At 46.1% G+C, this 25,773-nt stretch overlaps 1 protein-coding gene across 3 annotated transcripts in view; it reads right to left on the bottom strand.

The window, feature by feature from the left end:
• The window catches only part of CACNA1I (calcium voltage-gated channel subunit alpha1 I), a 201,525-nt gene that overhangs the window by 88,492 nt on the left and 87,260 nt on the right, over window positions 1-25,773 (bottom strand). For all 3 annotated transcript variants that reach the window (XM_030479820.1, XM_030479822.1, XM_030479821.1), the window contains exons 3-4: window positions 1,458-1,569; window positions 329-462 (exon numbers count right to left, since the gene is read on the bottom strand). In XM_030479820.1, the coding sequence (XP_030335680.1) occupies window positions 329-462; window positions 1,458-1,569 (246 nt within the window). The remainder of the gene's footprint in view (window positions 1-328; window positions 463-1,457; window positions 1,570-25,773) is intronic.

Genomic DNA, 25,773 nt, shown 5'->3' with positions numbered 1-25,773 from the left:
AAATGACATTCCTACTTTTGAAACACTGCTGCTGGAAACAGAGAAGCTAGATTGGTTCTGGTAAAGGTTACAACTCTTCCACTCAGACACTTTAAAAGCACCTTCAGCTGGTACAAATTAACACCTTCTACAGAAGTTGTGTGAGACGGCTGCACATCAGCTGGGGAGCTAAGCTACCTTGTTTACTGTTTCTTCCATAGGCTGCTAAACCCTGCTGATGTACTGAGGTAGCACCAAAGCAGAAACTTCCCCCTCAGTAATGTAATTTCTTTTCCATGCAAGTCTCCAGCAAACACAGAACAAATAAACCCAGGAACTATCAACCTACCCAGCCATGACAATGAAGAAATCCAGGCGGTTCCAGGTATCTCCAAGGTAACACTTCTTGCCAAAGATCCCCAGGGCCACCATCTTTAAGACCATTTCCATGGCAAAGAAAATGAAGATGAAATCATCGAACACCTGACAAAAAGAAACCCAAGAGCACATTTGATAAGCATTCTCAGCCTTGGACTTTAAAATGCAGAATATGAGATAAATACAAATTTCAGTACTTCTGAAAATGAGTTAGAGGCAGGGCTGGAAATGCTTCTTGTATGCAGCCCTGGTACCACAGCTTACTGCTGCTCAAGTAAGCAAGGGGTTTTTATAGTTACAGGTTTTTTCCCCATGGGTAAAGTAATTGATGTTGACTCAGCAATTCCTTACATGAACTTGAAAGGAGGTATTGGCTCAGCACCAGCAGATCCAAACCTGGTCAGGGTAACAGCATCCTTCCAAGGTCTCCCAGGAGGGATTCCTTATCACCCCACTGCAAATGGCTCTGCTGAGGACATAGTGGAGCTTCACACACAGCTTAGACAGCACGTAACAATCACGGAGGCTGCAGGTATCTGAACATTGCAGCCTCAGCAACACTATAGATGACAGCCTTTGCTGTTGCCTTCTCTCTGGGATAGCAGCAACCACAGCTAGTGCATTCATAGGTTGGGTGTACCCATGGCCCTTCTTAGTATACCTTATGTTTCTTCTCCCTTTAGGCATTCTAAATGCCACGTTACCTGTGGACTCAGTAATACCCTTGCTACTCAACAGAGTAGTGAATGCATTAGGAGCTGCTATTCTCTCCTGCTTGGATGCCATAACCTGAATTATTTATCCTTGGCTTACCTCTGAGCTATATATCTTACAGCTGTCTACGTCAGGAAACCCCTGCTTATGCACAGAATCAGGAAGTCAGCAACTGTCCTGTATTGCATGGTCACAAGAAGACTTCATCCATTAGCACTCCCCTCCTCAAAGCAAGCTTTTACTATTTTACAACAGGATAGCTTACTGCCAGGGACATTCTTGCCAACCTGTCTGGAAAAGTGTTGCTCACACAACAAAGGAAAGCATGTGTGAAATTTTGTGACTTGGACTGAAGCACCATCACAACAAGAAGAAAGTCTGCTTACCTGCAAGATTTTACACCTGTCAGAAAGGCAGTCCATATCCTCACATGGCTGGTACATCCCCAGAGTAACGCAGTTTAACAAAATCACCATCATGCTGACACACTCAAACCAGGTGGGAAAGAGTCAAGGAAAACTTCTGTGAAAGCATCATGACTGAGATAAACTTGCCCTAGGCTTGGGGTGGCAAAATAGGAAGATTAAGGTAAATAACTTCTGGTAGAGTGACTTCTCACACTCATGTGTTTTTCCCTCTCAGTTCCTTATTACTCCACTTTTTGATCAAGCCAAAACTCTTTTCAAAAGGAAAAAGTAGAGGTAGCACAAAGGTCTAAGGTATTCATACAAGTCAAATCATTGCCATGATTAAACACATGCTCACTCCTTTCCTGTTGGTTTGCTCAGTCCCTCCCTCATTGGTTTACTGAATCTCCCAAATACATGGAAGAGATTTTCCATGGTGGCCTATACTCAAACGTAGCAGAGATCTCTAGAATCTAGGGATCTAAATCAAAATGGACAGCCAGTTGTCTGCATGAGCCTAATGATTAGTGCACTTTTGGGACCCCCTTTCAATAACACAAGGCTAGAAGTCTCCCTCTTCCCCCTTCTGAAAGGAACTTGGAGATGAAGAGTTGCCATATTGGAACAGGCTGATGGTCCATCTAATCCGTTTTTCTGCTTCCAGCAGTGACCCATGCTGGATAAAACTCCACAATATGCCTAATTAAGTTATTTGGTAACCATAGGGGGAAATTGCATTTCTGACCCCAGCTGGTGATCTATTTATGCCCTAAAGCATGAGGATTGATAGCCCTTATAATTGTTTTCTCAGCTATACTAGTATCCCTGCAGATGCTTTGCTTATTCATTTGAATCCTTTGTTGATAATCTTACTAAAATATCTGTTTCGATAATAGTTGGCAGCCCTGAGCTACACTGGCTAATTATACTTTACATTAAAAAAATTGTTTCCTCCTATTTATTTTTAATTTGTTGCCTTTTAATTTCACCAAGCGCCACTTCATTTATGTATTACAGAAAAGGATAAAAATGGTGTATTTCTGTGACCTTCTCTGTGTTCTCCACACCCTCTACCTGCCTCCTCTTCACCATCCCTCTCCTCCCGAAGGAGTGCCAAGACCCAGTACACACTTCTCCAAGAACTCATTTACAATATTTGAGCTCTAAAAGTGAGCACGTTTCTGCAGTATCTTTCCAGCATTTGCATCACAAAGCAGTGATGCAGATCTAGTGCAGCCAAACTTCGGCAATTCTAGCAAAGCGACTGAAACCACAACAGGGACTCAAAGTCAGGAGTTTGTTTCATACAGACCTACACTTTTGTGTGCATGCTTTGGAAGAACCAGTGTGTCGGTGGTCAGGATGCTCCCATGCTCCCGTTGCACCTCTTGCCTTGCAGCACATTTCCCCTCCACCTAGGCCACACAGATAACAGCAGGGTGCCTTTGGGCAGCTGGCAAGATCCCAAAGCACAAGACCTGGCCAGCCACAGCAAGTGCTCCCAAAACTGTTGCAGCTTAGGCCAGACATGCAAGGTCCTCATCTTCTTGCTCAAAAGGCTGTGGCTGGCTGCACTCGATTTCTCCTCCCCTTCCATTTGTATACTAGCTCTCTGAAAGTTTGCCAGCATTGTCCAGGCTTCCCAAGGATGCTGCTGAATCGCTGGCTGCTCCTGGGCTATTAAAGTGACATTAGGAAAATCTGCCACCTCGTGGTTTTCCTTTCAGAGCAGGTGGGGACCCTGAAAAGGCACATCCAACCTGCAGCAGAGAGGAAGAAAGCGTGAGAAGAAAACTGGAGCATCTCCTGCCCTGAGTCAGGAGGGGTTGCTGCCTGCCTGGGTCGGTGGAGGGGGTAATTAGAAGTACCTGCTGCCTTCAATGTGTCACTGCTGTCAACCACGGCAACTGCCTCCTGTCACCACAGCAACAGCCTGCAGCCAGGTTTATCATCTTCCCTCTGGTGATGCCTCCCCCTCCCCACATCCTTCACCCCCTCCTTTTCCCTGTGCCTGAGCCTGTAATTAATTGCAGCTGCTGACAAAGCCGGTCTTCACAATCTGCATCATTCAGTCACAAGTTTCATTATTAATTAACTTCTTTCAAAGTTTAAATCTCCTAATTACAAGCGAGCCCATGCACATGCTCTCCCCCCTGCCCCAGCCCTCCCTCACTGCTGCTCTCCCTTCCCATGGTCCCACTCCCAATACCTTTCCCAGTGAGGTCTGGGGTCTCGAGCAGGTTTTGGAAACTAAAAGGAGACCCAGGCGTTTCTGCCCATGGTCAGCTCACCTCTCCTGGACAAGGAGATAGTTCAAGATACAGCAATCCACTATGCAATAACTTGCCCATCAAAGTAGCTTTTTTCCCTAGTAGTGACAGTTCACAGTTGATTCAAGTCATTACAGATAAAGTGGCCATGGCACCCATTTGGGGGGGGGGGGGGGGGGAATCCAAACAGCAGATAAAGGTTTTTTGACTCCTTTAACCACTGGCTATTCTCATTATCCACATAATTTTCTCCTCCTTGTAAAAGTCCTGTTAAGCTCTTGGTTTCAGAACTGTCTTGTGGCATCAAGATCTGTACCTAGGTTAATTATGTTTTACCTAGAACACATTTCCTTGTACTGGTGCTGCAGCTAGTGCCTGCCTGTGGCAGCAACACTTTGCTGATGGGTGCCATTCGTGCCGCTCCACACCCCAAGCAGGGCCCAGCTAGCTCTTGGCTGGAGGCAGCCACAATGTACCCATTGACCCTCCATCATGTTTTCCAATGGACAGGGCAAGTCTGGAATGGGGAGAGACTCAAGGGGAACGTGCATCACCAGCACACACTAAGAAAGAACCATCATCTACATCAAACCATCTGGGATGGAGTCAGTGCTGAAAGCCACAAGTTACAGGATAGTTAAGGAGGTCTACAGGTGTTTCTGGGAGCTGGATGTGTTGCAGTAGTGCTTAGAATGTGACTATACATAATGAGAGATGATGTTAGGAGTGGGTGAAGGGATACAGGCAAAGCTTTTGGGTTTGATTCCTGAATGACAAATAGCAGAAGCAAGGTATGCTGTATTGGAGCTGTAAAATAGCTTGCACTTGAGAAACTGGGCACCACTTAATGTTCTTGGGATCAGCCTCAATCTCTGCTTTTTCTCACTGACAAAAATACCACAGAGAAAGCAATACTTTGGGGTCCTCTCTTCTCTTCCTCCTTAATCATCAGAGGAAAAGCAAGAGTACACCAGGCCCAAAATGCGCCCCAGTGGCTGACGCTCCTAACCACATATAAAATACATACGCTTTACAAGCATGACAATCCCTCAGTCTTCCTTGTTGCTATCTCCAAACAGTTCCTAGCGTATGCCTTGCACCAGTTCAGGTCTTGGATATCTCAGACCTGTTTAACCGGCAGTAGAAATGCCTTGTCTACAAAGCACTTACAGTAAGGGGAAAAAGCCAGCCCTGTGGTGTGGCTGGTCATGGCAGCAAAACAGAGAGGAACCTGTTTTGCTGAGGTGAGTATCAATTGCCGAGGTGAGTATCTCCAGAGAGGATGCCTTTAACACCGGAGCGGGGCGAAGCACAGCGTCCCGGAGCCTCAGTTCGGAGCGGCAAGAGCGACCGAGAGAGCCTCAAGTCCTCGACAGGACTTGCCCAGGAGCCGGCAGCTCAGCTCACGCGAGCAGCTGACTCACAGGGGGCGGCGCCAGGAGTGACGGCACCAGCCCTCAGTGGGGAAAAACCCATCCCAGGGAGCGCGGGCGACCAGGAGCGCGGGCGACCAGGGGCGTGGCACGTCAGTCAGGGCGTGGCGCGGCAGTTGGCGCAGGCAGGGCGAGCGGGATGGTGAGCACTCGCCTCAGGACCAGGGCCCGCTCTGGGAGCTCTGCCCCGGCGGTGGCCAGCGTAGGCACCCAGACAGAGCCGATGAGAGGGGAGGCTGCGGCGCAGACCTCGGAGTGTAGAGAGTGCCTCGACTGGTCTCTTGAGGCGAGGGTGCACAAGGGACAGGGCTGCACTCGGTGCGCCCTGGTGGAGGTCCTCCTGCAGCAGGTGGCTGAGCTGCGGGAGGCTGTTGGGAGAGCTAAAAGATGCCAGGGAAGCTGAGAGGAAGCTGGGCTGCTTGCTCCAGGCCCAAACTGCGCAGGGGCTGCAAACGTCTAGCACTGCTCATATAGGAAAGAAGAAGAGCAGCAACCCAGGAAGCTGGGAATTAGTCACGAGAAAAACGAACAAAAAAAGGAGGAAGAGGACAATTAACGACAAGGGGCTTCCTCCTAAATCTGATGTCCCCACCCAGAATCGCTTCTCAGTTCTGCAGGGGGCTAATGAGAAAGCACCCACCACACCTAATGAGCACCCTGCTGATGCACCAGTAAAGAGGATCACTACTGGTGCCTCCAGGAAAAAGAGGAGGGTCATAGTATTAGGGGACTCTACTTTGAAAGGCACAGAGGCACCCATCTGCTGGCCTGACCCAGTCTCGAGGGAGGTGTGTTGCCTGCCAGGGGCTTGGATCAGGGATGTTGCTGAGAGGCTGCCTGCTCTAGTAAGTCCTGCTGACTATTACCCCCTTCTAGTGGTCCATGTGGGTGCTAGAGATATAGATAGCAGTAGCCTGGAGAACATTAAGAAGGACTACAGAGCCCTGGGAGAGGTGGTTAGGGGCTCTGGAGCTCAGATAGTTTTTTCATCGATTCTCCAGGGCAAAGGGGAGGACCTTAAAAAAGCTAGGCGTGTCTGGCAGGTTAATAAATGGTTAGAATGCTGGTGCCATAGTCAGGGGTTTGGCTATTTAGAACATGGGGCTCCATTTGGGAGGCCAGATCTACTGGAGGCTGGTGGAGCTGGTCTGACAAAGAAGAGGAAGAGCTGTTTTGGTAGGAGGCTTGCCAGGCTGGTCAGGAAAGCTTTAAACTAGATGTGTTGGGGGAGGGGAGCATTGATCCATCCCAACATTCCTAGTCAGTTGCCAGCACCTGTAATAAGTGCTTGGAGCGATGTAGAGATGTTCCAGCTGCCTTAGCCATTGAGTCGGCTTCATTTGGAGCTCAGCTAAGGTGCCTCTATACAAACGCCCGCAGTATGGGGAACAAGCAAGAGGAATTAGAGATGTGTGCAAGGCTACGGGGATATGATGTCATTGGTATCACAGAAACATGGTGGGATGGCTCCTATGACTGGAATGTCGGAATGGAAGGTTACAGGCTGTTTAGAAAAGACAGGCTAGGCAGACGGGGAGGGGGTGTTGCTATCTATGTCAGTGATAGGCTAGAGAGTATGGAACTCTGTCTGGGGACGGGTGATGAGGTAACAGAGTGTTTGTGGGTCAGGATCAAAGGGAAAACAGCAATGGGGGACATTACGGTGGGGATCTGTTACAGGCCGCCTGATCAAGAGGACTCTGCGGATGAAGCGCTCTACAGACAGATAGGAGCAGCCTCACACTCGCAGGCCCTGGTCCTCATGGGAGACTTCAACCATCCTGACATCTGCTGGAGGGACGGTACGGTCCGGCACAAGCAATCCAGGAGGTTCCTCGATTGTGTGGAAGACAACTTCCTCTTTCAAGCAGTAGAGGAGCCGACGAGGAGAGGTGCCATGCTGGACCTTGTGCTCACCAACAGGGAGGGACTGGTTGGAAATGTGGCGCTCCAGGGCAGCCTTGGCTGTAGTGATCACGAGATGGTTGAGTTTGAGATCCTCAGGACGGTGAGAAGAGCGTGCAGCAAGCTCACTGCCCTGGACTTCAAGAAAGCAGACTTTGGCCTCTTCAGGAACCTCCTTAGTAAGGTTTCATGGGATACAGTCCTAGAGGGCAGGGGGGCCCAAGACTGCTAGTTGATATTGAAGGATCACCTGCTACGTGCTCAAGAGTGTTGCATCCCGACTAGAAGAAAGTGCAGCAGGAGGGCCAGGAGACCTCCATGGATGGACAAGGAGCTGCTGAGGAAACTTAGAGGGGAAAAAAGAAGCTTATAGAAGGTGGAAGCGAGGACAAGCGGCCTGGGAAGAATATAGGAGCATTGCCCGAGAAGCTAGGGACCAGGTTAGGAAAGCTAAGGCCCAGCTAGAATTAAGTTTGGCAAGGGATGTAAAAGATAACAGGAAAGGATTCTATAGATACGTAGCAAATAAAAGACAGACTAGGGACAATGTAGGCCCTCTCCAGAAGCTATCAGGAGAACTGGCTACCATGGATTTGGAGAAGGCTGAGGTTCTTAATGACTTCTTTGCCTCAGTCTTCACCAGCAAATGCTCTGACCACACAACCCAAGTCTTGGAAAGCAAATGCAGGGACTGTGAGAACGAAGACCTTAGGCCCACTGTAGGAGAGGATCAGGTTCGAGACCATCTTAAGAACCTGAACGTGCACAAGTCCATGGGACCTGATGAAATCCATCCACGGGTCCTGAAGGAGCTGGCGAATGAAGTTGCTAAGCCACTGTCCATCATATTCAAAAAATCCTGGCAGTCAGGTGAAGTTCCCGATGACTGGAAGAAGGGTGATATAACCCCCATTTTCAAGAAGGGGAAGGTGGAAGACCCGGGGAACTACAGACCAGTCAGTCTCACCTCTGTGCCTGGCAAAATCTTGGAACAGTTTCTCCTGGAAAACATGCTAAGGCACATGAAAAACAACGAGGTGGTTGGTGACAGCCAACATGGCTTCACTAAGGGGAAATCCTGCCTGACCAATTTGGTGGCCTTCTATGATGGAGCCACGGAACTGATGGACAGCGGCAGAGCAGTTGACGTCATCTACCTGGACTTGTGCAAAGCGTTCGACACTGTCCCGCACGACATCCTTGTCTCTAAATTGGAGAGACATCAATTTGATAGATGGACCACTCGGTGGATATAAAACTGGCTCGATGGCCGCACGCAAAGAGTTGTGGTAAATGGCTCGATGTCCAGTTGGAAACCTGTAATGAGTGGTGTCCCTCAGGGATCGGTGTTGGGACCCGTCCTGTTCAACATCTTTGTCGGCGACATGGACAGTGGGATTGAGTGCGCCCTCAGCAAGTTTGCCGACGACACCAAGCTGTGTGGTTCGGTTGATACGCTGGAGGGAAGGGATGCCATCCAGAGGGACCTTGACACACTTGTGAGGTGGGCCGATGCCAACCTTATGAAGTTTAACCAAGCCAAGTGTAAGGTCCTACACCTGGGTCGGGGCAATCCCAGGCACTGCTACAGGCTGGGCAGAGAAGAGATTCAGGGCAGCCCTGCAGAAAAGGACTTGGGGGTGTTGGTTGATGAGAAGCTTAAGATGAGCCGGCAGTGTGCGCTTGCAGCCCAGAAAGCCAACCGTATCCTGGGCTGCATCAAAAGAAGCGTGACCAGCAGGTCGAAGGAGGTGATCCTGCCCCTCTACTCTGCTCTTGTGAGACCTCACTTGGAGTACTGCGTACAGTTCTGGTGTCCTCAACATAAAAAGGACATGGAGCTGTTGGAACGAGTCCAGAGGAGGGCCACGAGGATGATAAGAGGGCTGGAGCACCTCCCGTATGAAGACAGGCTGAGAGAGTTGGAGCTGTTCAGCCTGGAGAAGAGAAGGCTGCGTGGTGACCTCATAGCAGCCTTCCAGTATCTGAAGGGGGTCTACAAGGATGCTGGGGAGGGACTCTTCCTTAGGGACTGTAGTGGTAGGACAAGGGGTAATGGGTTCAAACTTAAACAGGGGAAGTTTAGACTAGATATAAGGAAGAAGTTCTTTACAGTGAGGGTGGTGAAGCACTGGAATGGGTTGCCCAGGGAGGTTGTGGATGCTCCATCCCTGATGGTGGTCAAGGCCAGGTTGGACAGAGCCTTGAGCCACGTGGTTTAGGGCAAGGTGTCCCTGCCCATGGCAGGGGGGTTGGAACTAGATGATCTTAAGGTCCTTTCCAACACTTACGATTCTATGATTCTATGATTCTTTATAGAAGAGCAGTTCAGTGACTGAACTGGAAAGATGGAGTCCCATGCAATGCATCTCAAACACCAGCCACTGATGCACACAACTCCTTGTGAGCTCCCGCCTCTGGTTCAGTGCCAGACAGGCACAGCTGAGGGTACCCTGCATGTAAGACATCACATGCATGTGATCACTCCTCTCTGCTTCCCCTTTGGGCTTCTCTCCACCTGCCTCTCATCCCACCATGCTTCCCACCAGCTAAATGGCTGCACCCTGTGATTCCAGTTTGTGTCAATTGCATTTTCTTTCCCTCCTTTTGAAATAAGCTAAGGACAGTGCTGTGTTCCTTCCTTCCTTCCTTCCTTTCTTCCTTCCCCTGCTTTGTGACCCTCCTGCAAGAAGCCAGTAGGATGCTGTAACTGCAGCAAGTCAGTTAGTATTTCATTTATAATGGAAGGAGAGATTTGTGTTGTGAAGGTCAGAGAAACAAGTAGCTCAAGGGAAAGAATTGCTTGGTTTTTCTCCCTCATTGCTGCTGGCTTTTGCAGATGCCCTCACAGGTGAGTTTCATCACTCTCTATCCCCTCTACACTTTTTTCTTATCAACACTCACTTTTTTCTTCTTCTTCTATGGTAATGCATAGGAGTTTCATGGTCTTTTTCTACAAAACAAGCTGGGAGAAGCAATGGGGTTCTTCAGCCTCAGTCTGTTAAGCTAACCCACCAGAAAAAGCTGAATGCAACACCTGATGTTCACTCAAAGGAAAATACATCTCAAAATGTGTTTGTGTGCAAACAGATCAGAACAATCAAAGCATTTCTCAGAACAAAAAGCTTTAAAAATCCTATTTTGGAAAGGCTGAAACATTTCTTCTTTGTCTTTTTTAGTGCAAAGAAGTGTTTCAACATTAGAGTAAAAAGGTTGTGGGGTTTTTTGACTTGAGTTAGGATTCTGTTGTTTTGATTGTTTTTTTACTTCTGAATCAATTAGAAATTAAATGCCAATACCCAGCATTGCAGTAGTGGGATTTCATGTCAGTCAAGCCACAGAGGACAATTTATAAGGCCTTTTTGAAAGCCCTCAAGGTCAATATACTCTAGATGTTCCCATGCCATGTAACATCTTGTACTTGTTTGCTCTCATTACGTCGTCATTTACACACTCTTCTCACAGAAGAGGAGCTGAACTTCAGACAGCTGACATACTCATCACTAAGGTCTTCAAGTCTTGTACAATAGTGATGCCAAGGAAAGGACTTCAGTACTGCCAAACACGGCAGGACTGTTACGCTGATTTGAGAGACACTAGGGAAGTCTTACATGACTTGCGGTGGTGTTACTGGGAGGTAGGACAGGAATCCACAGAGAAGAGGGAGGCAGCAGAGAGATTTTAAATGTTTGTCAATACTTCATGTTTCTGTCCTTTGGAAAGGACTTTACATCAAGAACAGATTCATTAGAAAACAAGACTCATTGTATTAATATTAAATCAGATGAACACCAACAAAGCACCGTAAGTCAGCCTCTCTGATTGGCCTAACTTCCCAGGACTGCTCAGAAAGCGGGTCCTGTACCAGGCCACACAGGCTTTTGGATGCATAGTTCAAATTCAGATTTAGCTTAGAGGCTAATAAAAACTAAGTCAGTTGTATCTCATACACCACATCATACCCCCCTGCAGAGTTAGGTGAGCACTGAAGATGGCTTTTGGAAAGTTGGTAGTGTTTTTTTCATTACAGGAACAAAATTAAGTAAATCTCTCATTTCTTAAAACTCTTTCCATAATTATTTATTCAGACATAATTGCATCCATTAAGCTCTCAAGTCCAACAAAACCAAAGCTAATAGAAAGAAATATAACCTCTGGCAGGAAAAATGTACAATGGAGATTGAGGCTAAGAAGGAATCTGAAAAACAAATAGACAGATGTATTAAAGCAATGCAACAAGTCTTCAGATAGTCCAGAAATAGGAAGCCAAAGAGAGAGCTCTAAGCTAATTTAAGGCCACAACAGGCCACAGAGGGCCCCTAATCAAATGCAAGGCTTCAGAAAGAAGGCAAGGCTTCTTTACAATGCTCTTCACCACAGCGACCACAGGACCTGCTGGTCCTAAAGCCAGTGCAAGTGATGCCAAGAATTCTGGCTGGTTGCCGCACCACCTGGATAGATATTGGTCTTCTAAAGCAACTCAGCGTTTTCCTCAGAAAAGGTGTGCAGATCTTACCGCCAATTATTCAAATATCTCACAAATACCATGCATCTTCATCAGCCCTGCTACACAGCCCTACTGTTAATGATTACCTCCTGCCTGTAGCAGCTGGGCCCCAGAGCCTCTCTGCTAATAATGACCCACCTCCAAATTGCATCTAGCTTTCAGGGTACAACTGAGCATCTGTTTAACAGTGTGTATCATTCCTACAAAGCTGTTTACTATAGGAAACATGAAAAAAAAATACAGTATCTAGGAAAAAAACACCCGAGAATCTTTTTTTAGGTCACAAAAAGTAATTACCCAAATTTAAACTTGAAGAGGGTATTAGAGGTAATGACTGTTCCTGGAGAAAGAGCATTTTAATATCCTCAGATGGCTGTGACTGTGGCTGCATGTCTTACTTGCCAGCAAAGCAATAATCCACCATACTGTGGGATCAGTTCAGGACTGACTTGAGGAATTGCCCCTCCTGCTGACTCCCAAATGGTGCCTCCTGCAGCATTCTGGCTCTGCCTTGGAGATCGCCATCCAAACCTGACCTGGCTTCACATTAGGAGCTTCAACAAGGTCACAGCATGGGGTGATAGGACTGCAGCTTGGAACATTATTATGCTGTACGACAGTTAAAAGAATTTTGCTCCAAAATCTCCTAGCCAAAGTGGCAGGTTCAACAGCTGCTTCCTGCTGGAGTTGTAGCTGTAGGGGTAACAGAAACAAGGGGAGAACCACAAGAGGAAATTCCCTGAACCACAAAAGTGGGATCCAAAGTGTAAAGCTCTTAATGCTTACTGATATTTGTGGAGGCAACTCCCTACTGACATCAGTGGCAAAGCAGAGTTATTCTGGTTTTGCACTTGGTTAGACCTCTGCTCTAGAGAAGACCTGAAACTTGGCAGGCTAAGGCAGGAAAGCATTTGCAATCCAGGAGTGATTTGAATTAGCAATGTACTCCAGAGTAACAAAATCTGAACTTGAATGGGGCTGCTGAATGCTCTGATACAGGGTCCCCATGATGCATGACCCCAGGAAGTGAGAAGGCTTGCCAGAAAGGCTGATGGAGTCGTCATTCTCAAACCAGTGTCTGAGCCAAGGGCGGGGGGAAGGAGGTGGACTTGGGGCAAGAGGTTTGTTGACTTTTTATTTAATCTGGATTTGGTCAAGCTTACTTGGTGAAAATTTCCTTTGAAAGTGTAAATAAACAAACAAATACATTTAAGTGCTTTGCAAGGATAATCAAAATCTCTCCAAATCCTCCTTCTGCTGCTGTGTTTCATTGCCCTGAAACAGCACCCAAAGTTGTGCAGCTCTTCCCCAGCACCTGTCAAACTGATCTAACAGTGCTACCACATTTGTCAGTACTGCAGTCTCTTCTTTGGTCTTTGTGTCATGATAGATTTGAATGGGGTCCTTATCTTGGGTGGATTCATTAGATACATGCACCAAATGAATATAGCACTGTAACAGCAGGGTCTGTGTGACTCAACTTTAAGAAAAGGGGATGAAAAGAACTAGTCAGTATGGATTTGGGAGGGCAGGGAAAGCCAGGTAATTAAAAAAGTGGAAGGCACTGCTTTTTTCCCCCCTCTCTAACTGCTCCTAATGTTTTCTGGTTTGTTTTGTTTTGTATTTTCTTCTGCCTTGGTCTCCTCTCTCTTTTGCTTTCCAGAGTTCTCCTTCCCCTACTCTAGTGCAAAGAAATGTTTAAATGTTTGGAATGAAACAGCATGAAGAGGGGAATAAATGGGTTTTTTTCAGGAACCAGGGGCAAAGGGCCAGGTTTTGGAAGACATGCAGGCCCTTAAGAATGCAGAAGAACATTTTGTGGGACCTTTCACAGCATACAGATCCATGTCTCTCATTGATTTTGGTGAGACCACACTGTGCCTCTCAAGCCTACCAGATGAGAGCTTATCTGGTAGCTCACAAACAGGTGAAAGGAGGGCACATGTGAAGGGGGGAAAGTTGGCTGTAAAGTGCCAAGCAGTCTAAAGCATGGTTGACTCCTTCCATTTCCAGCACAACTTTCACCTTCCCAGTAAAGGGAGGTCTTCTCATCTCACTTTCTGGTGCTTTACAGGTCTGGGGTTTGTCTTCTTTTTTTTGGTTTTAGGCTCAGTGAGCCTTTGGGAAAGCCTGTGGGGCACAAAGACTATATTCCAATGAACCTTCTGAAACAGGGGCTTTTATGCACCTGCCTGTCACTGCACAGGCTTGGAGTGCTTGGCATCACCTCCCCAGGACTACAGCACATACATGTTGAGGACAGACAGATGTAGGTTTTGAGGCTTGGGGTTTATTTTTCCCCTACTACTTTATAGCAAATAAAAAGGGATGGTGGAAACATTTGTCTTTGAATAAGAAGCGATTTCTCTGGAGAGGAAAACAGGCAGAAGAAACCTCACTAGCACTAAAGGTCTAAAGTCCACCAAACACTCACTGTCTTCCTGTTCTGCTCTTTTTTCTTGCACTAGTCTCTGTTCATCACTTGTCTTTCTAACCCATCCCAGTTTTCAGATGTTACAGATTGCTTTTTTCATTCCTTGCAACTTCCCACCTATCTCTGGCAGAGGTCACATGAGTCCAAGCTGAGCTCACAGGGATGCACGACTCATTTATGCCTGAAGGGAGTGCAGGGCATCTTTGATAAAAGGCCATCTCACCTTGCATGAATGTGAAGACGACAATGAAAGCACAAAGGATGGATTATGGACTGTCTCAAAAATGTATGTGTCATTACATGCAGGGACTCTGCTCTCTGCAGGTACCAGGGCAGTACCCTGTACACGAGTACATCACTTGGTGAAGGATGTGGAAGTGAGCACCTTGCTTCTCCAGACAGCCAGTTTCCAAGGCTAACTGATCTTAAATAATACTCTGCCTGCAGCAGCAGTCCTGAATTAGACAGGCAGAAATATGGGATAAAGCCACTTTGCCTTTCTTCCTTCTCCCAGCTAGGTGATGCTTTCAGTGGATACAGCATCACTAAATCATGTGCTTGGTGCTCAGCTTAGCAGGCTTTTCTGATGAGTGCTTCAGTACAGAAAAGAAAGTCATGCAGTGACAGAGCTTTGCAGCAAAGTAAATAAAGATTAATTCAGAAGTGTAGGGAGTGCTTAGTAAGGTCACTCAGAAGAAACTGCATACAGCCTAAGCAAAATGCAAGGCAATAATAAAAGGAGCTGGGTATGAGCTCCTGTTGTTTGTTTCATTATTGGGTATAATGAGATAAATAAAATTTTCAGTTTCAAGATGCCAACCCCATCTTACTTTGAAAGCACATTTTTCCCTCACTGTTTTTTATATTTTTGAAGGTTTGTAGCTGGCCCTTTTGGTTCCCAGAGGATGTGCTGGAAGAACTAGCCTGGAAGAAGAACTGATTGCAAATAACTGAGCCGATTTCTCAGCAGATAACTGGAGGCAGGGAACTCCAAGCAGCACGCATGCTCACAGCAGCTGCTGAGACCTCCTCAAGGACACAAATGGGGTATGGATGGCCTCCTGAAAAGGAAGCTCCTGACGTGTACATGTGACAGAGGTACCTGTGAGGGGTGGGAGAGATGCTCATTATTTAAGCTTCTTGTCTGAGAAGGGACCCTGTGGTGGATGAGCAGATGTGCCAGTAATCTCTTTGTACATCTGTTCTCTTTCTCTTCCTTCCCTCCTTTTACATCCTGCAACAAAAAGCACTCAGTGAATATTAAATTATTTAAACTACCTAGTGCTTCCTTCAAAACATTACATAAACTTTTACTAATTTCCACAATTACTTCTTAAGGTACACAGATACTTCCCCTCTGTTACTGATAAAAAAGCAAGCAGGAGAGGAGCAGGTTTCTCCTGAAGTGGCCCCGGATTTGGGTTCTCCTATGCATGAGCTTCTTAGAGCCTAGTTTTCAGGAGTGTGCAATACTTGTCATGTCTAACAGCCAACAAGAATTGTGAAGTTCCAAGCATCTGCCTGCCACCGTCTCAAGTCAGACGGCCAAAGATCAGAGTTCCCTTTGGAAAAAAAACAAACCATGTCCCAGAGATCACAATGTAAGTCACTGCCTGGGACTGCATTAGAATTCAGGTGTTCCTCACATCCACTACCTACTCACTAAACCCCTCAACTTTCTGGCTAGCTGACAGACAGCACCATGCCAGGGAAAGGAGCCAACATGACTCACGCTCCGTCACCACAATGCCAACAGTATTGAGTGCTGGTTTGGGGGGTGGGTGGGGTGTGAAACCCTATGAATATGCTAAGCATTATCAATATTAAAATATTACTAGTATCATTTATGAGGTATCTCTGCATCTCCTAGATGACACTGGCCAAGATCAAATTCAAACTATGCAAAAAGTTACATAAACAGTGGTAAAAAACATGCTGCCTGCTCCAAAGGGTTTTTTATCTAACCGAAAAGGACAGGCTAACGAGGCATTACGATCTCTGCTTTGCACACAAGAAGCCAGAGCACAGAGAAATGAGCAGATTTACCCAAGGGCAGATAGGAGACATGGGGCACAGCTGGGAACTGAGCAAGAGTCTCTCAATTTATTCTCCAGTGCCTTTGACCTAAGGTTGTTCTCTACCTCAACTACATCTGCATTTGATGAGGACAGTACTCACAGGGAGAATGGTTCTTTCATAAATCTTTCCTAAGGACAATGGAAAAAGTGTTCAAGTTCCACTTTATAGAGGCGAGTAATGTACTACATATAGATTACCATAAGTGTAGGGCTCCCTGCACCCATTCAGAGAGGTCCCTGGCTCTTCAGGTGCGCAGTGCACATACAGGCAGGAGCCAGAGGACCTATGCTGTCTACCTCCATCTTCCACCAATACCTACATTGGGATCTCAAAATAAAATTCAGCCCATAGTTATGATAGTGTAACACTAAGTCCAGACAAATACCCATGCATCTTTCTTTTTTCCAATCTGCCAAAGAATTTACTACATTTCAAGGACACTCCAGATTCCTTTGACAAAAATGTACTATGTAAGCACAAATTATCAACACATTTGACTGCAGAACGACCAGCTCCAAAAAAGGCAGTTCCTACACAGCAAATTGCTAATAGCACAAGCTAGCTAAAGCCTCCATTGTCAGTAAGCATAGTCCTGCTACCTCTTTGATGTCTTTCTGCCTGTTGTATTCATCACCTCTCTTCAGATGTAGGACTAGTCGTACATTGCTGTTACCATATTCGTATTCCTGTAACCTATTTGCTTTCATATAGGTTCAGCTTCACACTATTTATTCTGTAGTTTTTGACAGCCTCTGGAAATACATGCTTCTTTCCATTATTTACAGCCTAACTTATTTTTCCCTGTAGCTTCCAGTCAGAAACTATGGATGTGCATTAATTTAATTTCATTTTGGACATACCAGTTACAGCCTAGCTCATTGCCACATCCTTTCCAGCCATGCCAAGTATTTTCCTTTCTTTCTTTCAGGTCTTTCTTATAAGCCTATTGTTTTAATTTTTAACAACCATCCCCAATTCTGTGTGATTCTGCAGGAGCTTCTCCTTTATTGGATTACTTTTAACAGTAATTACTTTTCAGATCACTTCTCACAGCCATCCATCTTCCATCATGTTAATTACCGAGCACCAAAAGATCACTTGCATTTCCATTGTCCCATTGGCTTCATTGGCTTCTCCACTAGCCAGCTACCCTCAGATTCCTCTCCCCTCTCCACAGTACGTACACTGTTTAAATACTGCCCACTTAACTACCTTATTTCCAGCAGCCTGACAGCCTTTTGCTTATAGCAATAAAGTGACTTTACCATAAAGATGGAATAAAGATGATTGTTTAGCTGGAACATAACTAATACAAAATGTTGGTGAGCAGAATAGAGCTACTACTAGACTCAGGATACCTGCAGTTGGCAGACCCACCACCTTCTGCAAATTTATTCTCCTACCCCTTACACACAGTGTATCCCTTTCCAAAGCGATGTAGCAGTGACTTAAAGCTCACATCTTTATACAATCTTCTCTTTTATCTGAGAATGACTTTTTCCTGTCCAGATACAACCAGACATGGAGCTGGCAGCATACTAGAAAAGACTACCATAGAAACTTCAGCTTTAGGCTTTCTTGCTAATAATCCATTCTTATATTTCAAGATTCTTGTATTGCTGACACTATGCTGTTCCATGACCACAGGCTCCTTCACAGCTGTCTTTAATGTGAGTCATATACCTTGTGGGATTTGATGCCCTTGTATCCAGTAGGGAAATTATCTTACAGGTCTCATGGCCATCACACATCCAGCTGTCTACATGGCAGGCAGCAGAATTATCTCCTCTCCCCATAACCTGTTTGCACATCACATCCGCTCAGCTTATGCAGCCAATGTAGCAACTATCAAACCCCAAACAGAAGCTGTCTGTGTTCCTGCACAAGCTGACATCTCTCAAACCTACCTTTTCCCTGCCACCCGGCTGGGAAAAAAATGCACATGCAAACTGGTATCAACAAGGTGCTACTGAACTATAGGACCTTTGGAGGGGAAAGCCAGGAGTTGGAGGGAAAGAGTCCTTTCCCTTAATTGCATGCCTAATACTCTGCTAACCACATGTGCTTCTCCAAGCAGAAACAGACCACAGCTCTTGGCCTATCCCATTTCAGCTTACCTGTGGCAACTCGGGGATGACAGAACTTGAGAGGGAACCTGACAAAAAAAGCCTGAAAGAATCAGTTTTCCTAGAGTCAGGAGACAGAGAGAGCCTGAGGGGTGAGAAGTCATTGATGTGACCTATGCCTCAAGCATCCACCCATTTTGCTGCCAGGATGTGTGTTGCTTCACATGTCCATTCCCATGGGACATTGTGCTGTGCAGGAAGAATGTCTATTTTGGTCTGAGTCAGGTAAGGGACCAAAACATTTTCCCTCAGGTAGCTGCAGTCACCGTTTACCAGGGAGGAAAAGAAGGGATGGTCTTGCCATAGCACCTCTTCAGAATAGAATAAAACCCCTCCGCAAAAGCGGTTTTATGGAAAAGTAGTTACCGTTCCTGCAGCAGAAGGCTGAAGCAGGAGGCATCTGCACCTCCACAGCACGTTAGGCATGCTTTGAGCACCCACTTAGCTTCACTACATTTAAAGGGCTTTCACATTATTTATGACAGTGAGCAAACGAAAAGAAAAAACAGATCGTAGGTCAGGATAGTAAAGACAGACTTGGCGTGCCCAGAGGAGTCAGCTGCTGAGGACCTGCTGTAAATCTCCAAACATGGGTGGAAATGAGCTCCCATCACTTTCCCGGAAAGAACAGCCTGTCCCTAAAGCCAGCTCTGCTTCCAGCCCCTCCACCAGCTGGGAGGATGACACATCACCAGCCAACAGCAAGGTGGCCAAGATCCTGTGGCCCCATGGGGTAACAGACCCTTGCCAGGCTGGGGGCCAGGGCAGCCAGAGTATGCCGGGTCTGGAACCAGCCACATGCGCACAACCCTGCACACTGTGCTGGGCTGATAAAGCATTTCTCCCCTTCCTTGCTCTGCACTCTTCCCACACACCTGCCACTACAAGTGGGGAGTAAGATATGGAGGAAAATCACACATTTGCACCAGTATTCTGTGTGCTGTGACCTCTGCTTTTTCAGTCTACCTTAGTTTCTTCAGGTAATTAGCTCTAGCGACCCTTCAAATATACTGTTCAGCCTCACAGAGCCATAAATTTTCACTTGACAACCATCACGCCAGGCTGCGCTATCATGTACAAAGCTCTTTACTAGTCCTGTCTATCTCTCCATGCTGTAAGACCATTTCTGTGAAGCCTCCCCACACTCACACGCCTGATCCTTTCCTCCCCCATTAGCAGTCACACTTCTCTCTCACACTCCTCCTTTCAGCTTTCTGGATGCTGCCTTTCAGGGTTTTGTTTGAAGGTGTATAGAAAAGAAATGATAGACTTAACATTGGCCCTGTTACAGGCTGCTGCATGACAGCTTTTCAAAAGAAGTATGCTTGTGCATGTGTAACACATACAAGGGTATTGGTCACATACATAGGACAGTCATCCCAATTTCACTGGAAAGGTGTTTTGACAGTTTGTCTAGTGTTTTATTCCTTCACTTAGCATACCCAGGCTTTGTGATGACACGTTTGGTGCTCACGTTACTTTTAAATGGTCAAAGTCCTCTATTTTAAGCCAGTCATACCTATCTGGAAACTTAATCTTTTTCTCGAGAAGGCCTTTTCTTTCCATGTTTGAGAAGTCGCCTACTTTTTCCAATTAACCCTAGTTTAAAAGAAACAGAGCAACAAAAGAGATCATCATTCCCTATCCTCATTGCACTGAAACCCTGTGCTCTGCAGAAAGAACTGCTTTGATCCTGTAGCACCTCCCCTCGTAACTACCCCACCACCACAGTCACTGAACAAAGGCACTGAAGCCAGCAAACCTCCACAAGCTGCACACCCAAGGTTCTGAGAAAAGCAACCACCTCTCAGCCCGCAGCACAGAGACAGAGAACTTACTTGTCCAAACAGAGACCACCTTGAAAATCTGAGTTGGGGACAGACAACCATTTCCAGCTCCTCCTTCTAGACTCCATCAAATCTTGGCCACCACACCTCTAATCTCAATAGCACGTAAATTTGCGGATCCATATTTAATTTGTTGCATAATACATAGAGGGAGCAATGTGGAGATGCATGTGCATGCTTGTCTACCTGTTCGTGAATGATATAATTCCCTTTTCACCCAGCCACTGCAACTACTCTAGGTCAGGTTTTGCTTGTCATTTCTCATCCCAGGGCACTGTCCCCAACAACAGTTCTATCAGCAGGCTGGTGAGACACAACATAAGACTAGGATAAAGCAAAGATGGCAGAGGAGAGCAGGAACCCATGAAACGCATGGAACTCAGCCAGTTCTATACCTGAACCAAGAGAGAATCACCCTTCCACAGGAAAGAGCCTCCTACTTTCTAGCAATGTTCCCGCTTCCCTTCTAGTTATGAAATGGTTCAAAAAAGGCTAAAAAGCAGTTTAGCATTGGAGAAGCTATCTTTTAGAAACAGAGGTGGTTCTTTCCAGCCCCAGTAGAATGAGGCTGATGGCATATTATGCTCCTGACCCTGACAGGACAGAAAAACAGCTGCAGGAAAACAAATCTGAATTCCCCAAGCCCTTCATAATGCAGCCGCTTTCTAATGTGCTTTAGAGCATGTGGTGGTGTGATGGAAAGGTTTTATTAACACAGAACCTGCTTAACCCAATTGTAAGTTTTAATCCATTCCAAACCATGTCAATAAAGCCGGTCTGCCTAATCCCTATTCTACAGCTAAAACAGCAGAGGACAGTGGCTCAGCTTGAGGAAATATAAACTGGAATAACTCCAGTGCTTACCACCCAATGGCTTTCAAAAAGGGTCCTATATTTGTACCTGGGCAGGAATAGCTCATAACTCCATCAATCAGTGGAGCTCTCTACCAATTTACATATCTCTATGCATAAACCTGCAAACTGCTGCAGGGGCAGACACTTCTTGCAGAGGGGAGAAGGGGGAACCTCCAGCAAGGGATAGGGTGAAGAATAGAAGATGCCAACTGCTTCATTCTTGCCAGCGTAACCCAATAATACATGTAGGACAAGACCACACAGCTGCAGTCAAAAGCAGAGCTCAAATTTGTTACAGTCGATTTATTAGACCAATTGAACATACATAATCACATTTTCTGCAAGGCAGAGATAGCGTTGGACATCCTTGACCTGGTTCGAGATACACACTGAAAACTGCACAAAAGAACTACCTCACAGGAGGTCTGGGATAAATCTCTCACACCCTCAGGAGCTGGCTCCTTAGGAATGTTTAAATGAAAGTAGAGAAACACCCAGCACACACTGTCTAGTAGGGAAGCCAGTTGGTAAGCCTGAAAGACCTTTCTCAACTCTAACGTGGAAGATAGCGAGACACAGGGGTTTTATCAGTTACCACAGAAAAAGCTAGATGGATTTGCTGCTTGTGACAACATGACGAAGAGAGAAGCTAAAATCCAGGGCAGGGCTTGTAAGATCAAATTCAATCACTCAGCTCTATCAGTTCTGATTTCAGTTTAAAACTTCCACCTTTTCCTATAGCAGCACCTCCAGCTTGCCCAGCCCTGTGCACAGGCTGGTGAAATGTTTAGCTGTGGTTATAGGTTCCAGCCTAGGAGAAAGCTCTCTGTGCGGTCAGGCTCCTTTTGCTGGTGTCCTGTGGGTAGGACTTCTATTCAAGCATTTCTGCTCTCTTTCTTTGCCATGAGGTTACTCTGTTTCTAGACCACACAATTATATTATGAAGGGTCATTTATGAAGGTTCTTGGCAGCAGTATCATTTATTTGAAGATGATCAAATCTAGATTAAAAAAGCAAAACCACAGATCTCTATCATGTTGCTGGATGTGTAGGGAAGGAGGAGTTGTTTGTTTTTCACTGACCCTTTAAACAAATATTTTCCCATCTGGATTAGAAAACATGCCGCATCTGAGTAAAATTCAGCTCAAATCTCCTTTCTGTTTTCTGTTGTTCTTCAAACAGGGAATTTCAGAGACTGCTTCACTGATAAGAAAAAAATGGATTTGGTTTATTTCAGGAGCAGAGGTTGTGGCTTGGTTCTCTGTGATATATGAAACATCCCTTGATTGTGCAAATGCATCCTGATGGTGTCTTTGTGTTCCTGTCACTCCTGATTTATGAAGGCCTTTTCTCCACTCAGAAGAAGAATTTGCATTTCAATTTCCATTACTTGTACCTCTCCCTACAGTGCTTGTGCTCTTCTTTCCCCCAGCTGCCCCACACTACAGTAGCATCAGGAAGAATACAGGAGTAGGGTGGTACAGGCACTGTTCTAGGGTAACAAGATCACGCTGCTGAGATGTCTGGTGAGATATATGTTTGCTTATGCCCAACAAGGACCGTTGCTATGTTTAGTCCTGTTTCTTACTGCTTCCTCCCTGCTGTGGGCGGGGGATAGGCAGCTGCCCTGTGTCCTGCCTGGTTCCCAATACAGTCCCTCGCTTGCTTACCCATTCTCTGAGAAACAGCAGCCAGCAAAAGAGCAAGAAGGACTTGGATACACTCAGGCTTGTTCCTGCAGGTGACTCACTCCCTTTCGCATTCTGCAGCAGTGGCAGGAGGACAAATGAGAGGTCCTCCCTGGGGGACTCACCTTGTTTCCTGTGGGGTTGCCCCCATTCTGACAACAGGAGCTTGCAAGCAGATTCTTACCCAAAAAATCAGCTGCGATCACAGAAAATGTCTTGGACAAGTGGGTTGAACAGGGGTCTGAAAGCCAATCTCCCTCTTAGGCTTCGTCCTTACCTCTTTTGCAAACCCTGATGACCACAGTACGTTCCTGTGTCAGCCCCGGCTATGCACTCCTGGCCGCACACTGCCTCCTCTTGTTTGTGCAATCTGGATGGGCTGTCACAGGCAGCCTGAGACTATAAACCCTCTGAGCCTGCACGAGGGGTGGGCTTGGAGGCAGCAACACGTGAGAAAACACATAGGCTGCATTGCAGACCCCACTGTCCACCTCACAGCTAAGCTTGTGCTTTGATGGATGCAGTTCATACCTACTATGAAATGTTACAAGCTTTGAAAGAAAAAAAAAAGGGAGAAAAATGTAGCTTCAGAAATGGAGGAGGAGTTGCCAGGACACATCAAGCTTTAAAGATGTCAGTAGCAGAAATGCATTAAAGCTCATTCTTCAGAGCTGCCAGACCCACAGCCGTTATCAAAACTGAACTGTTAAAAAACAGAGAAGCAACCTGAACCTTATCAAGTGTTTGCATGGACACGAAGGCCATGCATTCCTAATAGGTTGTTGGAAGTCAAGTGTTGTGCTGTGTGCCATAAGCCCGTGTTGTCCTAATTTGCAATGGTCTGAAACAAGATATTCAAAAACACATTTTGATTTGACTTGTTTGAAGTACACTGTTTTGACCTAAGGGGTTTGACTATCGCCCATTACCATGTTGACTTTTACATTATCATACAAAGCCAGAAGGAAACACTCTGAGCTGATTAAAACATGCACATCATTTCCAGGGGGTGGAAGGGTGACAATAAATTTATGCAGATTTCACTGAATCAGCAATTTCCAACTGAAATCAGCTTCAGCGTAAAGTTCTCCAGAAGCACCAGTGGGAGCTCATATGATGTCCCCAGTACACACCTCAGACACTATGCACATATAGACATACTCAAACACCCAACTTTGGTCCCTTTTTCCCATGGAGCTCCTCTTTTTTTGGCTTTCAGAGGTTTGCACAGTGCTGAAAGCCATTACATGAGGCAGTATCTGTCCTATTTATCAGCTCCCAGCTGGCTGCAGAGGAGCTTTCGTCAGTGGGTCTGAACTTACAAATGCTGACACAGAGATTATCTGCCCTGTGAAGAATGGTTTAAACAGATTAATCTGTGGGAGATCCCATCAGCCTCTTCCCTGCAGAGCCATACAGTGAAGGACTGGCATAAGCCTGTGGCATGCCCCCCCCCCCCCCAAGAGGAAGTTATCCCATTCCCCAGGATGCCTAAATCCTGTTTTCCTCCATTGGCTTGGCCCCTTTGCAATGCTCATCACCCCTTTCAGCGAAGGGCCAGCCTGAAGGACAGAGACAGCTGCAGTGGGATGGGACAGGAGACTGCATCCTCATGTTCCGCATCCTGGAGTTGGCAGCCCTGCTCCCATCACAGCATATCGTGCTAACAGGGACACAGAGCAAAGCCCCATAACCCTCAGCCCCTTAAATTTAGGAGATTTACACAGCAGGGTGGAGTAAGGGGATTTACTGAAGGTCCTTTCTCACCTGCTGGCTCCAACTTTCTTGCTTTCATTACAGCACATCAAAATGTAAATCAGTTAGATGGCAAATCTAAGCCCAGAAATCACATTCCCTCAGCAACTCACAGTTTCAGAGGAGACAGGAGTAGGAAAGACCAATCATGTCACATCCTACACAGACTCTTAAATAAGGGAGGAAGGTTTGGCATTAGCATTTCTACTACTGGCTTCTTTTACTCCCCCCCTCCTCTTCAAGCCTAGCTTTAAACACCAAAATGGGCTGGGTTTAAGGTGAACTAGAAATTTTGGCAATGGATGATGACTAATACACTATGAATGACAGAAACTTGGTAGAACACTAAAAAGCAAATGCGATATTACAATACCTGGCTGCAAGTTATATAGAAAAGCAAGTTCAAGCCAAGAGGTTGGAGAAATAATGCAGTCTTTTAAATACCTCAGTGGAATTAACTCTGAAACTCTTAAGGGGGAAGACTCTAAGGCAGAAGATCATACCATGAACTCTGCAGGAAGTCACAACCCCAGGAGCTGTAATATGTTTTAATCCCATGCTGCACATTTAGCATTAGGGCTCTAGATTAAGACAACTGGGTGTGCAGTTTTGAAAGAAACAGTGGTACAATCTAAAGAAAATGAAGATGGGGGAAGTCACCTGTAAACTGGCACAAAGAACACAACAGCTCCAATTTAAACAATTGTTTCTTGGAACATCTAATTCAAGCACCCACAAGCAAAAGCAGCTATTCCTGACTTCATTTTCAGTAACACAGAGGAACTAATTCAAGAAGTGATAATATCCAAGCCCTTAAGTAATAGGGTTCACAATGTAATTAAGTAGGATTTCCTAGGAGGAGGCAGTGAATGAAAAGATACACAAGTGACACTAGATCTCAGAAAAGTGTTTAGAGCACAACAAGACATTCAGAAGGACATTAGTTCAGAGTGAAGGAAGCAAGTGCTGTATAGATAGTTTGAATAATACATAAGTGATGTGGGAAGGGAGCTCTTGGTGGGGTCACAGAATCTGCAGAGGGCACAGGTTATTTTAGGTAGGTCAAAACAGCCCCTCAAGACCTGAGAGGACTCTTGGGTACTGGAATGAGACTTAACCAAGCAAGGCAGATGGCCAACACAACAATATATGACACTGTGTCAATAAAAACAAAGTAATTATCTCAGAAAATCCACATTAAAGCTGTACCAGGTCATCTTGCAGGATTTCAAGCCGCAACAGCCTGTGCAAAGGGAGCTGGGGTCCCCACATCCAGTTCAGTCCTCCTCGGCCAAGCACACCACCATCAAGCATGGTGTCCAGTTGCAAAAGGACTGGAAGGAGGAAGGCTGCTGATACTATGCAGGACTGGTCATGTCAGGTTGTGATGGATTTT

Source organism: Strigops habroptila, chromosome 3 (assembly GCF_004027225.2).
Source record: "Strigops habroptila isolate Jane chromosome 3, bStrHab1.2.pri, whole genome shotgun sequence".
In the NCBI taxonomy this organism is placed as follows: domain Eukaryota; kingdom Metazoa; phylum Chordata; class Aves; order Psittaciformes; family Psittacidae; genus Strigops; species Strigops habroptila.
The sequence above is the reverse complement of the archived record's forward strand: the minus strand, read 5'-3'. Positions and strand labels throughout refer to the sequence as shown.